Source organism: Equus asinus, chromosome 6 (genome assembly GCF_041296235.1).
Source record: "Equus asinus isolate D_3611 breed Donkey chromosome 6, EquAss-T2T_v2, whole genome shotgun sequence".
Lineage (NCBI taxonomy): Eukaryota > Metazoa > Chordata > Mammalia > Perissodactyla > Equidae > Equus > Equus asinus.
Genome location: NC_091795.1, coordinates 56,752,777 through 56,765,173, shown reverse-complemented (window position 1 = coordinate 56,765,173; position 12,397 = coordinate 56,752,777). Strand labels below are relative to the sequence as shown.

General features: G+C 44.3%; 1 protein-coding gene across 5 annotated transcripts in view; it reads left to right on the top strand.

Annotated features, from left to right (window-relative positions):
- SPTBN1 (spectrin beta, non-erythrocytic 1) overlaps nucleotides 1-12,397 on the top strand; it is a 187,056-nt gene that overhangs the window by 120,026 nt on the left and 54,633 nt on the right. For all 5 annotated transcript variants that reach the window (XR_011504031.1, XM_044772441.2, XM_044772443.2 and 2 more), the window contains one exon: nucleotides 10,084-10,257. Coding sequence is in view for 4 of the 5 variants with exons in the window: in XM_044772441.2 (XP_044628376.1) it covers nucleotides 10,084-10,257 (174 nt within the window). In the remaining variant the exon portion in view is untranslated. The remainder of the gene's footprint in view (nucleotides 1-10,083; nucleotides 10,258-12,397) is intronic.

The following is a 12,397-nucleotide window of genomic DNA, read 5'->3' as shown; positions in this document are numbered from 1 at the left end:
GCCAAAAGCTGACGCCCAGGGATAGAACCCCACATCTGTAGTGACATCACCAGGAAAATATGATGCTGGTGGTTGGCAGGACTGCCAGAAAGTCTTATTTTTAACTTGATCTCCACCCTGTAACTTGACAGCCGTGGTGGGTCTGTAGGCAGACCGACCCACACACCTCTGACCACAGGCAAGGGGCTGAGGTTGTACCCTGCCCTATTGTTAGCCACAGACAGGATTGCTCCTTTGAGCCTGGGTAAAAATGGAGTCAGTTTTCTCTGTCTCTGTGCCTCCCATCAAGAACAGGAGCCTCTCAAAGATAGTGAAGCTCCATCTCATCTGCAGTTAGTTTTGTTCGTGCTCTTTGTTCCCGGAGCATGCAGGTCTTCTTGCCTCATTTCCTTTGAGAGTTTGTGGGTCAAGCTAGACAAACTATATAAATAAAGGAGGTTCCTGCTCAAGACCATGATGGTGCCATGAGGGCGCTGTGTAGGGTGAGAATGGGGGCACTGGGCCCACATCAGGAGGGTGAGGGCTGGTCATTTGTTTTATGTCAATTTGTGTTTTGAAGTGAGTCTTGTTTGAGAGCCTAGGCTAGAGTTACTGTGATATGCACCTTTAAATGTAATTTTTGTAACCAGACCCCACCCCCCCACCTCTCAACCTTTTTTCCCTCTTAATGTTTAACCTAGTATGATTGTTTATTGATTTTTTTTTTTTTGGAATGTCGTTTTGAAAGTAGCTTAAAAAAATCATTAAAGGTCATGTGGATATAAATTATTTTGAACATTTATTTTTGTGCCATTAGGGTCTAGTCTTCTAGGCTGAAGGGAGTAAGTTAATTCACCTTTGAAAGTCCTACAAAGAAGATTGTGTCTTTGATAATGTCCACATAACAAATGAGGTCAGGCCCATTGCTCTTTATCCTGAACAGGGCAACAAAAATATTAGTAGAGAGAAAAAAGCAACTAACAAAGTATAATTCTTAGTTGTATATCGTACTTCCCACTCTTCTCTTTATTTGCTGTTAGAAGTAAAGTTTTTGTTCGGTAACCCAGAGACCTAGGAGAGCAGGGATGGGGAAGAACATAGGATGGCCGCGTCTCCAACCTCTCAGGCAGTCAGTGTCAGAAACTGTTTGGCAATGACATACCACTTTGTAAAACCTCAAGTGCCTTGACTTCTTTTATTATCCATTCCTCTCAGCCAACCCTGATTATAGGTTGGGCAGTCTGATTAATCTTCTCATTCCAAAAATAAGGATACCATAGATAGAGTGAACTAAAAGTTCTTGTTCGTTTGAACTGGAGATTTTCAGCCTGTTTGGCCCTGTGGTTTGTTTGGTTCATGGAACTTTCTGGAAGGACCACAAACCACTCTCTCCTGTTGGCTGCAGAGGCAGCAGGGACTCAAGTTAGAGACTCTTTCTGAAGGAGACACCTCCTTGGAGGCTTGCTCCAAAGGATCCTGGCATATTCAGATTCCAAAACTAATGAGATGGTTAGAGCTTCCAGGCCTGGGTAAATTAATGTCCACAACTCAGTGTGTATCATCAGATAACATTCAGTCGGCGCTGGGCTTTCTGCACCAGTGATCCAAAACCCTGGGTAACATAAACATTTGCACTCCATCTGGAGCTGTGTCTCAGTCGGCATTTTAGCCCTAGCATTTACCACCAGCTTGGCAGTAAGGTAGTAGATAAATGTTTGAGGGACTAGAGTATCTAAGTTTACTTTATTAATAGATTCTTGGAGCCAGTTCATCCCCCTTTACAGAGGAGGAAATTTGATTTTTACTGAGTGAAATTCAAACAAACATTAGTTTAATGATCCAGAGAATTCCACCTTAACCCCATCCTGCATTTTGGCTCAATAAATTTGAGTTAAATTTGGGCCGGTTTTAGGTAGGCATTTGGGTTATCAAGACACTTGATTCTGATGTACTGGAGAACATTGGAGGGCAGAAATCCCCATCTCTGGTCCTGGCTAGGGCAGGATCCATGTCTGGAAGTGTCCCTTTCTTTGCCTCAGGTATGTCCACTCATGGAGCGATGAGGACGCTCTGAAACTGAGCCAGGAAGCTGTTGCTAATTGGGATTGGGTTGATGACAAAGAAGATCGTTCCTTTCCAGTATCTTACTCTGAAATTACTATGGCCTGGAACCCTTTATAAAGGTCTCGCTTTAAATTTCCCAAGAAAAATATAGACCCACCCTTGGCTTACGCATCAGTTGAGCAGGTAAAAGTGGTGAGCACAGAACCTGTGCTGGTCACTTTGTCATTGGGCCCAGATCCCAGGGCCAGATTAGAACAGGTCTTGAGAGATGAAGGTTTATCCCACAGCATCTCTGACATTTGCAGAGAGTGGGGTCTCTGGCATAAAATCATCAGGCCTGGACTTTGGTGGTGAAGTGGAGCCCACAGGTCATAACCCAGTTTCGAAGCTTGCTTTACCTATCCCTTCCCTTTGTGGGCCTCAGCAGTGAGGAATGGTTGTTAGTAAGATGGCCACTTTTCTGCTTTGCTCCTGCCAGACTGAACCCTTACCTCAGAGCAAGAGAGGACAAGGTTTTCTGAACACTCTGCCCTTGCCATTTCCAATCGAAGGCTACCACTGGTTTTTGCTTGCTGGTTGTTTTCCTGATATTCTGTCTTCTTACTCAATTAATCAGTCTCAAAGAAGAGAGAGCAACAACAAAAATGGAATTTTTTTTGTCACCATTAATTTCAAAACAGGCTGAGCTAGGTGAAGACAGATTTACCATGAGTTTTGTTAAGCCTTAAATCCATGTTGAACTACTCTGAGTTTTACATAAAGCCTTTTTTAGGACTGTACCGACCTGTATTGTTGAAATGGAGTTTTGTGGACTGACCACAGAACCTATCTGTTGTTTGTAATATCATTTGTGTGGGAGAATTTACTTTTATTCTAAACAACCAGCACAGAAGAACGCCCTCCTTAAATTGCAGTCTAGTTGCACAAATGCGAAAAGTGAATTAATAGTAATAGCTACCATATGATAAAGTACCGAATGAATGGCCCCAAAGCCCTAGAGTTCAGAAGAGGAAACAAACCTTCTGGGTGGGGGGTCAAGAAAGCTTAGTTATTGAGTAGGGTTCCAGCTGGACCTAGGAGGGGAGGTTCAGATGTGGATAGCCAGAGAATATCGCGGTTGAGTGTCAGCTGTGAGGAAGAGTGAAGGGAGCATTGTAGGCATCAGGCAGGAACTGGTCTAGGGAAAGCATCCTGGCTAAACTGGAGTTTGTCTCTGGAAGGAGTGATGATGGTAACTTCAGTGTGTATCGCTCTTAGTGTTTACTGTCACACATATTACCTCGTTTATTTCTCACAGTCTCATAAGGTGGACAACTCATGTTTTATAGAAGAAACAGGCAGAGTGGCTGAGGTCTTGCTTAAGGCTGGTATCGCTGGTCTAAGTGGACACCAGCCCACTTTCTGTCTTTTGGTCACTTTCCTTCCCACTGAGCCCTGCTAAAGGAGAAAATGCTCCTTGGGATTGGATCCCAAGCAGTGAGCAGATAGGCAGGAGTTAATGGAACACAGTACATTATTCCCTGATTAATTTTAATTGGGCAAAAATTGTTTATACTCTTCTTAAAGTTCAAAGTTTGATGTGTAGGAAGGCATTTGGCTATATATCATATTAGAGGAGATTTCAGAATTAGTGCTTCCCCTCCTACCCTCTGTATTAAGTAGAGGCATTTATGTGTCTGTGCGTGTGTGTATTGAAAATCTATTTTTGGTTAAAAGACAAAAACATAAGCAAGTGTCCAGGTCACCGGTATACTGAGACCAGGTAGTCCTTTCTCTGTTTCCTCTTCTCCTGAACAAGAGATCAGTAGGCACCTTGGAATTCACCATGCATGCTAGTGAGCCTTCGACCCTCCAACACATGGATTGTGTTTTATAGCTGAAAGTGACTTTAGTGGGCATTAAGTTAGATCCCTTGATTTTTATAGGTGCTGTAACTGAGAGAGTAAGCAGCTGGTAGGGCCATGCAACTGGTGTGTGCCAGATCTAGGCCTACAGTCAGTCTCTCCCAGTTCCCAGGGCTGGTGCTCTGTCCACCGTGCAAACCTTGGAGAGCTGTTGTTTCAGGTGGCTTCAAGGTGACTTTGGACACCGATGGAGGAAATCGGAGGGAGCAGGGTTACCAGCCCCCGGGGACATCCCAAACACCGTATCAGGAATCCTCCCTTATGTCTTTCTCTTCTATTCGAAGAGGCCAGATCAGCTCCAGGAAACAATTGTTTTCTCTTTTTCATATCTAGGCTCTGACAGAAACCCTGCCATTGTGATTATTCCATAGTTCTGCAAATCCTGAGGCCCTGCAGGGTGTAATTGTCCCAAACTCAAGGTTGGGTGGGCACTTGGGGCAGAGTGGTGGACCTGGGCTCCAGCTCCTTCCTTCCTTTCTAAGGGCACTGGGTTCACTCAGGCAAGTTTGCCCAAGGCCACACTGCTTCTCAGAGGCAGGGCTTGAACTAGCCGCTCTAATGAGCAATTAGAATTCTGTCGTCAGATGCTAGGGGTAGTTATTTAGCCCAATAATTCCCACTCCGCCTTTGGAGTCAGAATGAAGATGAGTCTGGAGCGACGCCTGGGATGCAGCTGTACTTGATATGGATTTGGGACTCAAAGGGACAGAAGGGACCTTGGGAAAGGGAAACAGGACAAGTGCCTGCAAAACACAGGAACACGAGCCATGGTGTGAGAAGAGCAGGGAAGCTTGTTAAAATGATTTAAAGGAGGATCAGTAAAAATAGGCACTTCCTCAGAGGAATTGCCTTTCTGCCTGCAGAGCACCCTTGTTTCTGAGTCACACGTGAGTCTGATATTGATCCTTGTCTCCACATTAATGGCGTTTCAAACTGCCCCATCAGAAAGGACACACAGGACAGAAATGCCCGTGTTGCCGTGAGAACGAACCTGTGTCATACTAGGAATTTGACAATAATTAATGGAGGCAAGACAGGGAATGCTCCCTTTTTTGGCAGAATTAGCCACTCTTTGGGTGAGGCTTAAGAAAGTGTTTATTACTGAGAGACACACCCCCTCCCCCTCACTCCATTGTGTTTAGTTTTCTCCATTGTTATCTCTTCTTCCTTTTGGGAAGATGGAAGTTTAGTAATATAAAAATAGCTCTTTAAAAAAATGGAAACTATCAGCCAGATGGGAACTAAGTCTCCTTATTTCCTGCCACTCTTGGTCCTTGGTGTGGCATAAAGCGAATGAGCTTTGGAATCTGGACCCACTGCGTACTAGCCAGCTGCATGGCTTATTTCATCTCTCTAAACCAGTTCTCATCTGGAAAATGACAGTAATAATAATTATTGTTATTCAGTGTTATTGTGAGGATTAAATGTGGTAACAAATAAACCACTGAATAGAGAGCTTAACAGAGTTAGTTGCGCAGTAAATGGCAGCTAAGAATTTTTAGACCTTGGAAGCTGTGCAGTTTGTGTGACCAACGTGTTTCGTTGTATAACTCTGTGAGGTCATTAACATTTCTTTCTTTCTTTCTTTCTTTCTTTCTTTTTTTTGAGGAAGACTAGCCCTGAGCTAACATCTGCCAATCCTCCTCTTTTTGCTGAGGAAGACTGGCCCTGAGCTAACATCCATGCCCATCTTCCTCTACTTTATATGTAGGATGCCTACCACAGCATGGCTTGCCAAGTGGTGCCATGTCCGCAACCGGGATTCGAACCAGTGAACCCCAGGCCGCTGAAGCGGAATGTGGGCACTTAACCACTGCACCACCAGGCCGGCCCCTCATTCACATTTCCTAAAATTAATTTCCTGTAATTATGTCCCCCTAGACTTGCCCAAGTATTGTGCTTACAATGTTGTAGAAGCCCTCTTGGAGGCAAATAGAGCACAAGACTTGGGAGTGGAATAACTGAGTCTCAGTCTTGTCACTCCCCCTCGTGTTGTGCCTCAAGTACATCATCTAACCTCACCGGGTCTTGTTTATTCCTTCCGTTTAAAGTGGGCTCAAATGCCACTGAAGATGAATGAGCTTCAACTAAGATGAAATGTGTGAAAATGTTTTGGAAAACGTAAGGTATAGTGAGGCAGTGAAGCAAATCTCCTAATAACTTGTACTGTGCAGTAGTCAGACTAGTTTGAATTACTAGCTACACAGCAGAAAAATATTATTTAGAATATCTCTGTAAATCATGCTTTTCAGACTTGTTTTCTACTAAGCTTTGGATTGTAGAGTTCTTGCTATGTATAGAAGCTCCAGGTTGTCAAAGTTTGGGTATTTTCCACACCCGTCCCCTCCCTCATCTCATCTCACCTCTCTCCGGACACCAGCCAGCCACATTTTTCTCAACCACGTTTTCTCCTCATTCCAGTTCAGAATTTAATTTAGGGTGTCAGGATGAGAAGAGTAGTAGTATCCTCACTATTTGGGGGCACATTTTCTTCTGGTTTTAAATTTGCCTTTCAACTGGTATATATCAACTTTTCTCACTCTTAGTGGAAGAGTTCTATCTAGAACCTAAACATTTCCCATTGTCTGTAGAGGTGAGTTATTTCTCCACAGTTCAAAGCCCAAGTGGCCTAGGGAGATGGGCGTCCTCTTTTTTGTCTTAAGTAGAATTGTTGGGAGGAAAGTACTTGGGGTGCCCTTTGCTGGTAGAGACACTTTGTGGGTTTGCGGATGCCATAATGATTAGTTTACCATTTCATTTATGTAGTGGCCCTTTGAGATAATTACTGATATTATCCCCATTTTATGGATAAACTGTTGATAAGTAAGACATTGATTTGCTGGAAAGTGGGGAAATTGTAACTCGAATGTAGGCATTTTAACATTGGAATCATTATCTTCTATACCAGGTTGCCTAACAGAAGCATGTTGTGTAGATCTGGTTTTCTCATCTTTGATGTTTTAAAAGATATAAAGGCCAGGAGCAGTAGGAAAGTTAAAAAAATAACAACAGAACACTTAGGGAGAGAAAAGCAGAGCGTCACCATCTCCTCCCCACCAAATCTTGGTTTGATTTTGGGAGAATTGCAAGAAAAAAGAAATGGGACAATCTTCTAAAAGTTTTCCGTTTCCTCTGACTTTTGGAAATTGGTGAAGTTTGCTCTTTAACCATTTAGACATGGGAGGGTTTTATTTCAGTTCCTTCCTTTGTCTCCTGCACTATTAAATCTGATGGACTTGAGTTGCATCTGAGTCTGGAGTGATCCATCCTTAGCTCATCTGGCATGGCCAGTCAGCATCAACATGGGGTCCCTGGGAAGTGGTATTAGTCTTCCCCAACCTGCAGGAGAGTGTTTGGACCCCAATCACAATCCTTCCTCACCCACACTCTTGCACCCCACATTCGTGTAGAAACACAGACACATCCTGCAGAGATTATGTAGAGAGAATAGAGGCTGGGAATGTCTCATGTGTGAGAGATCAAATCTTTCAAGATAAAATCCGGAAGAACAGTGGTTATGCCTGATGGAGCCTGGGAAGATACCAACAGCCCCCAATCTAGTCCTTGTTCGCCTCTTCCTTAGCTCCTTCTAATTCCATCCACACTGTTCCTCTCACCCTCAATTAGGAAACAACCTTTTCTGTCCTCTTGGGGGGCAGATTTGGGAGAAGGTCTGCTCCAGTGGGAGAATGCTTTGTCCTTCTTGCTCTGCAGTTCTCGGCATGAGGACATTTTCTTTGTGATTGAAACAGCACAAGTAGGTGAACCACTGTCTCACTCATCAGGGGCACAATCCTTGAAAAGAGATGAGAGGAAAAGGCCTCTGAACAGCAAAGTGTCAGAAGCCTCTATACCAGAATTCACACACCTTCTTAGAGGCAGTTAACCCCCTTCCCTCAATTTTGAACAAAGTTTTAATCAGGACCTTCATTCAGTCCAGAGCCACCTGGGTTTGAGAAGAACACAGGGCTTCTGGGAATGGTCACTTTGTCAGCTATGAGAACTGAGTCCTGATCTGGAGTAGATCAGGAGAACTGAAAGTGTACATCTGAGAACCAGACGCAGAGTTCTGTGACTTCTTACTCGAGGGGCAGTAGTAGGTGTACCTCCTTTGTCAGGGACACCACTGGTTCTACACGCATCTCTCTATCTGAGGGGAGGAGCAGAATGAGGTGCAGTGAGGTGGCCAACCCGAGGGGGCTGTCTGGTGTACTTTTGAAGGAGAGAGGACCAATGTCGGCCTCAAACCACGTCTATGGACTCAGTCACAGAATTTTATACTGAGCCCACCTGTTAATATTTTATGTCTAACCTCTTACCTCGTTAGATTGTTTGATTTTGATGTAATGTTATTATTTGACATAACATAACAAATCCTAACATTACCTACATGCCTGAAATAAATTAATTGTGAAGTTTCTGAAGAGAAAATGCCTTTAGGAGGTGGAGTGAAGGAACGCTGTCCTAATAGTGTGAAAACCTTGACTTACGTGAGACGTTTCTTTTTCCATTGCTATTATTTGAAAATAGAATCTGCCACTTGTGCTAAGGCCTCTGCTTGTAAGCTTATTTCCTCAGGGTCAAAGCACATTCTTCTGTGTTCGCTAATCCTTTTTGTAGGAGAAGAGAAAGTCAAGAAACAAATAGTATAATCTGATTCTGGACAGACTTTAAATGGCCGCCGATTGCCCAAGTTATCTTCACTTCAGATGTTTTCCATCTAGTAAATAACTGAGGGTCTCAGCTACAGAGGGGAAAGTGGGAAACAGGCGAGACATTACCGGAGGACCAGCTACCACCCTTACTTGGGTGTGCCTAGGTGGCTATCTTTTCCCTGCGCGCCGGCTCACATGGCACCCACCGTGCCCAGCCCCTGCTCAGGCGTTCAGTTCACTATGTGCTGACCTTGTGCTCTGAACTGAACCAGAGGCCACCGAGAATATAGCAGAAGTGTTAAGCATCATCCCTGCTCTCAAGAAGCCACTAGTCTCGTTGGAAGTAATAAGAGCAGTACATAAAACAACAGCAAAAATAAGAGATTATGATTAGTTCCTGAACTCTGTGGTCCAGACCATAAATGTGTTGAGTTTGGGGGAAAGGGGGACCTGTGAGGACTGGAATGGCTGGAAATGTCCCTAGAAGGAAAGGTGTGCCTTGACCTGAGCCGTGAAAGGTGGGTGGGTATGCTGAGATGGCCAAGGAGACTCTGGGGAGGTAGGACGGCTGCCACCAAGTCAGCCTAGCCCACTCCATTCTTCTGGCCAGCAGGGTGTGAACACCCAGTGGTGTCTTCATGAAATGGTGAGGTCATCCTGAAGTGCAGCCTCTGCTAGAGAGGGAATGATGGGAAATAGGGGGAGACGGGTGGGAAGGATGGACCTGGTGGTGGAGAGCATGAGCTTGCGCATGACACACTAGATAATAGAGATCCATTGAAAATTTTGTGTGTGTACATATATTATTTATTTATTTGCCTATCTTTTGATTTTTTTATTTAAAATGTTTACCTTCCAAGGGCCTTTTTTGGATTTTGATATACTGGGTAAAAGTAAGAAATGTTCAGGATACTAAAATTAGACTATTACCATATGTTTTTCCTTTATTCTGAGTAAAATCACACCTTTTTACTCAAATGTGCCCCCATCACCCTCACAAAACCACTGCTTGGTGGTGGGTCCCCTTTTATCATTTTGAGCCAGCCTTAGGAACCGACCCAAACCAGCAGATGGCAAACCTATTTTTATGTTTGAAGTAGTCAGGAAATCCTCAGAGGTGTTTTGGCATGTATCTGCAAAAAATTGTATTGATGGCAGCAGTAGCTCTGAAATTCTTTATGAAAATTGAATTTCTTTTTCTCTAAACTTTCAGCTTCTGTGCTCATTTGTAAATTATGCGGCTTCCGTGATTAAACAGACCTCTAAAGAGTGATCGGTTACCATCTCTTAAGTAAACTTTTCTCAGGTTGTTAGATAAATGCTGTCCTTGGACCGAATGAGCACACAGGTTTTCAAATGTTTTGGTTTGAGTAGGAGAGTGCTGCACAAACGGGCATGTGTAAACTCTCTAGGCAGTAGCTCTGAGCCTGCATCTGCCCTGTTGGATGATCTATTTCCACCTTCTGCTCACTCATTTTTAGCCTAAACCCACCAAGGGACGAATGCGCATCCACTGTCTGGAGAATGTGGACAAGGCCCTTCAGTTCCTGAAAGAGCAGAGAGTCCATCTTGAGAACATGGGGTCACATGACATCGTGGATGGGAACCACCGGCTCACCCTTGGGCTCATCTGGACCATCATCCTGCGCTTCCAGGTAAAGGACTTGGCCTGGGGATTAGGCCTTCCTCCCAGGTATGAGCATCTTTGTGAAACTGGCTTCCTCATTCTGGAGGGAACAGGAAGAAGACCAGGTTGAATGGATCTCAGAGTCAGGTGTGTGGAGTGGTGTATCACATCCAGCTGCCGTGTAGGCACGTGGCAGTGACCGCATCCTCCTGCAGTTTTGCTAGCCCCTGAAAGTCTTGGCTCCCCTGTCAGATGAGGGGGTTTCTGGGCTGCATTCCTGCCCACCACTTAACTGCTACCTACTCTAAATGCCTGGTCTCTGCCGCTCGGCTTTCAGGAACCAAGGTAAAAGGATGTGGTTGATGCTAGTTTACTATCACAAGACCGTCTGAACGTCACCAGATGGTGGCACCTGTTGTAGAATATTTTTAGGAGAAACTGTTTAGTATCATGACACATATTTGGGTTCCATTTTCACCTTCTCCACATTGTCCTTTGGATGTGAAGAAGCAGTTTTTAGAGGGAAAATGCAAAAGCTTTATGCTTGTTTGAGTTGATGATTTTATGGTTTGTTATACTCGAGGGGGGGTTCTACATATAGAAGCACCCTAAGCTGGAAAGAACTCTTAAGGTCATTTTGTCCGGTTCCCTCACTCTGTGAGGAAAGGGAGGCACCTTGCCCAGGATCACACAGCCAGTCATGCTGCAGTGCATGCCTCTGACTCCTTAGGAGAGAGGCTCAGCATTTCATGACTGTGAAGTACCTCCAACCTGCTTACTTTCTCCAGTCACGTGCTTGGTGTTCATGCATTTCAATTAAAATTTGAAAGGCAGGAAACACTTCTTAATATAACATCACATTACTCTGCAAACACATGACCCAACAGTTCCATCTTCTTCGTGGCTGTGTTCTCTGTGCCTTTCCTTCCTGTTCTGCCTTTTTGATAAAGTCTGATTTTTCTGGGTAAGTAAGGATCTCTCCAAAAAGGGGCAAAAACAGAAGTCAAATTATAGCTCTCTGATTTCTTATTAAAACTCTGAAATCAGCCTATAACATCCTTCACCTTCTTGCTTCCCCTGGGATTGGGCTTAAGTTTACAGCATTCTGGGTGGGGGTGTGTGTGTGTGTGTGGGTGGAAACGGGAGGGAGCTAAAACAGAGCCATACCAAGAAACGGCTCCCTGAATGGGGGATTCTCAAGCCTGGTGACCCATCTGACCCCATCTGACTCCTTTGGGAAAGCTTTTTTTACTAATTCAGATTTCCTGGTCCCAGCCCCAGTGATTCAGATTAAGTAAGTGTGAGGAAGGGAACCACTGTTGGAGATGACATCATTAGTAGAGTTAATTACAACAATCAAGGACTTTATTTTGCAAAGAGAACGCTTATGTAGGTTTCTGTCGTTTAGTTCCAGAATGATTTGAAACTGGAGTGAATACCATTCAATCACTAATTATTGCTGTTGGGTCTTAGGCCAGTAGAGGTGAAATTAGCAGTACGCTCTTTGCCTTACCTCAATTTTGTAGAGTAAAAAAAGCTCTATTTCTACTGCTTTGGGCCTGTAGTAATTAGAGCGTGGAAGGGCGTCCTGATTGTGGCCTCTCTTGACAGTGGGTCAATGCCCGTGTCGGTGAGCTGGCACAGACAGTCCTTTCCAGGATTCTCGGCTGGATTGAGTCCTTGACTAATTAGCTTCCTGCCAGCTTGCCTTTTTCTGTACTTGAACCTTAAGTAAATACTGCTATGTACTTTCACCCTTTCCTTTAAGGCAAGAAATGAAGGCTGCTGATGTCACTGTATGGCCTGTAGTGTTGGTGTCTTACATGACCCAGCTTCCTCCAGCAGCTTTATTAATACATCACCCATTCCACAAATGTGTATTGATTCCACATTAGCCAAGGCCTAGCTCACATTCTGCCTCCTGTGTGAGGCTTCCCCATGTATCTACAAGATCTTTCTTTCTCTGCAGCTCCTGGATATACAGCCTTGTCTTATGTTGCCAGAATGTGTGTGTGTGTGTGTGTGTATATGTCCGTGTGTGTCTGTCCCCAGAGCTCCCAGGATGTGGCCTGCCCTGTATGTGTGTAGCAGGTATCCATTAAATACTGATGATGACACAGGTTTTATGCTGCTCTCCCTTTAGAAGAGAGTAAAAGACGGTGTCAGAA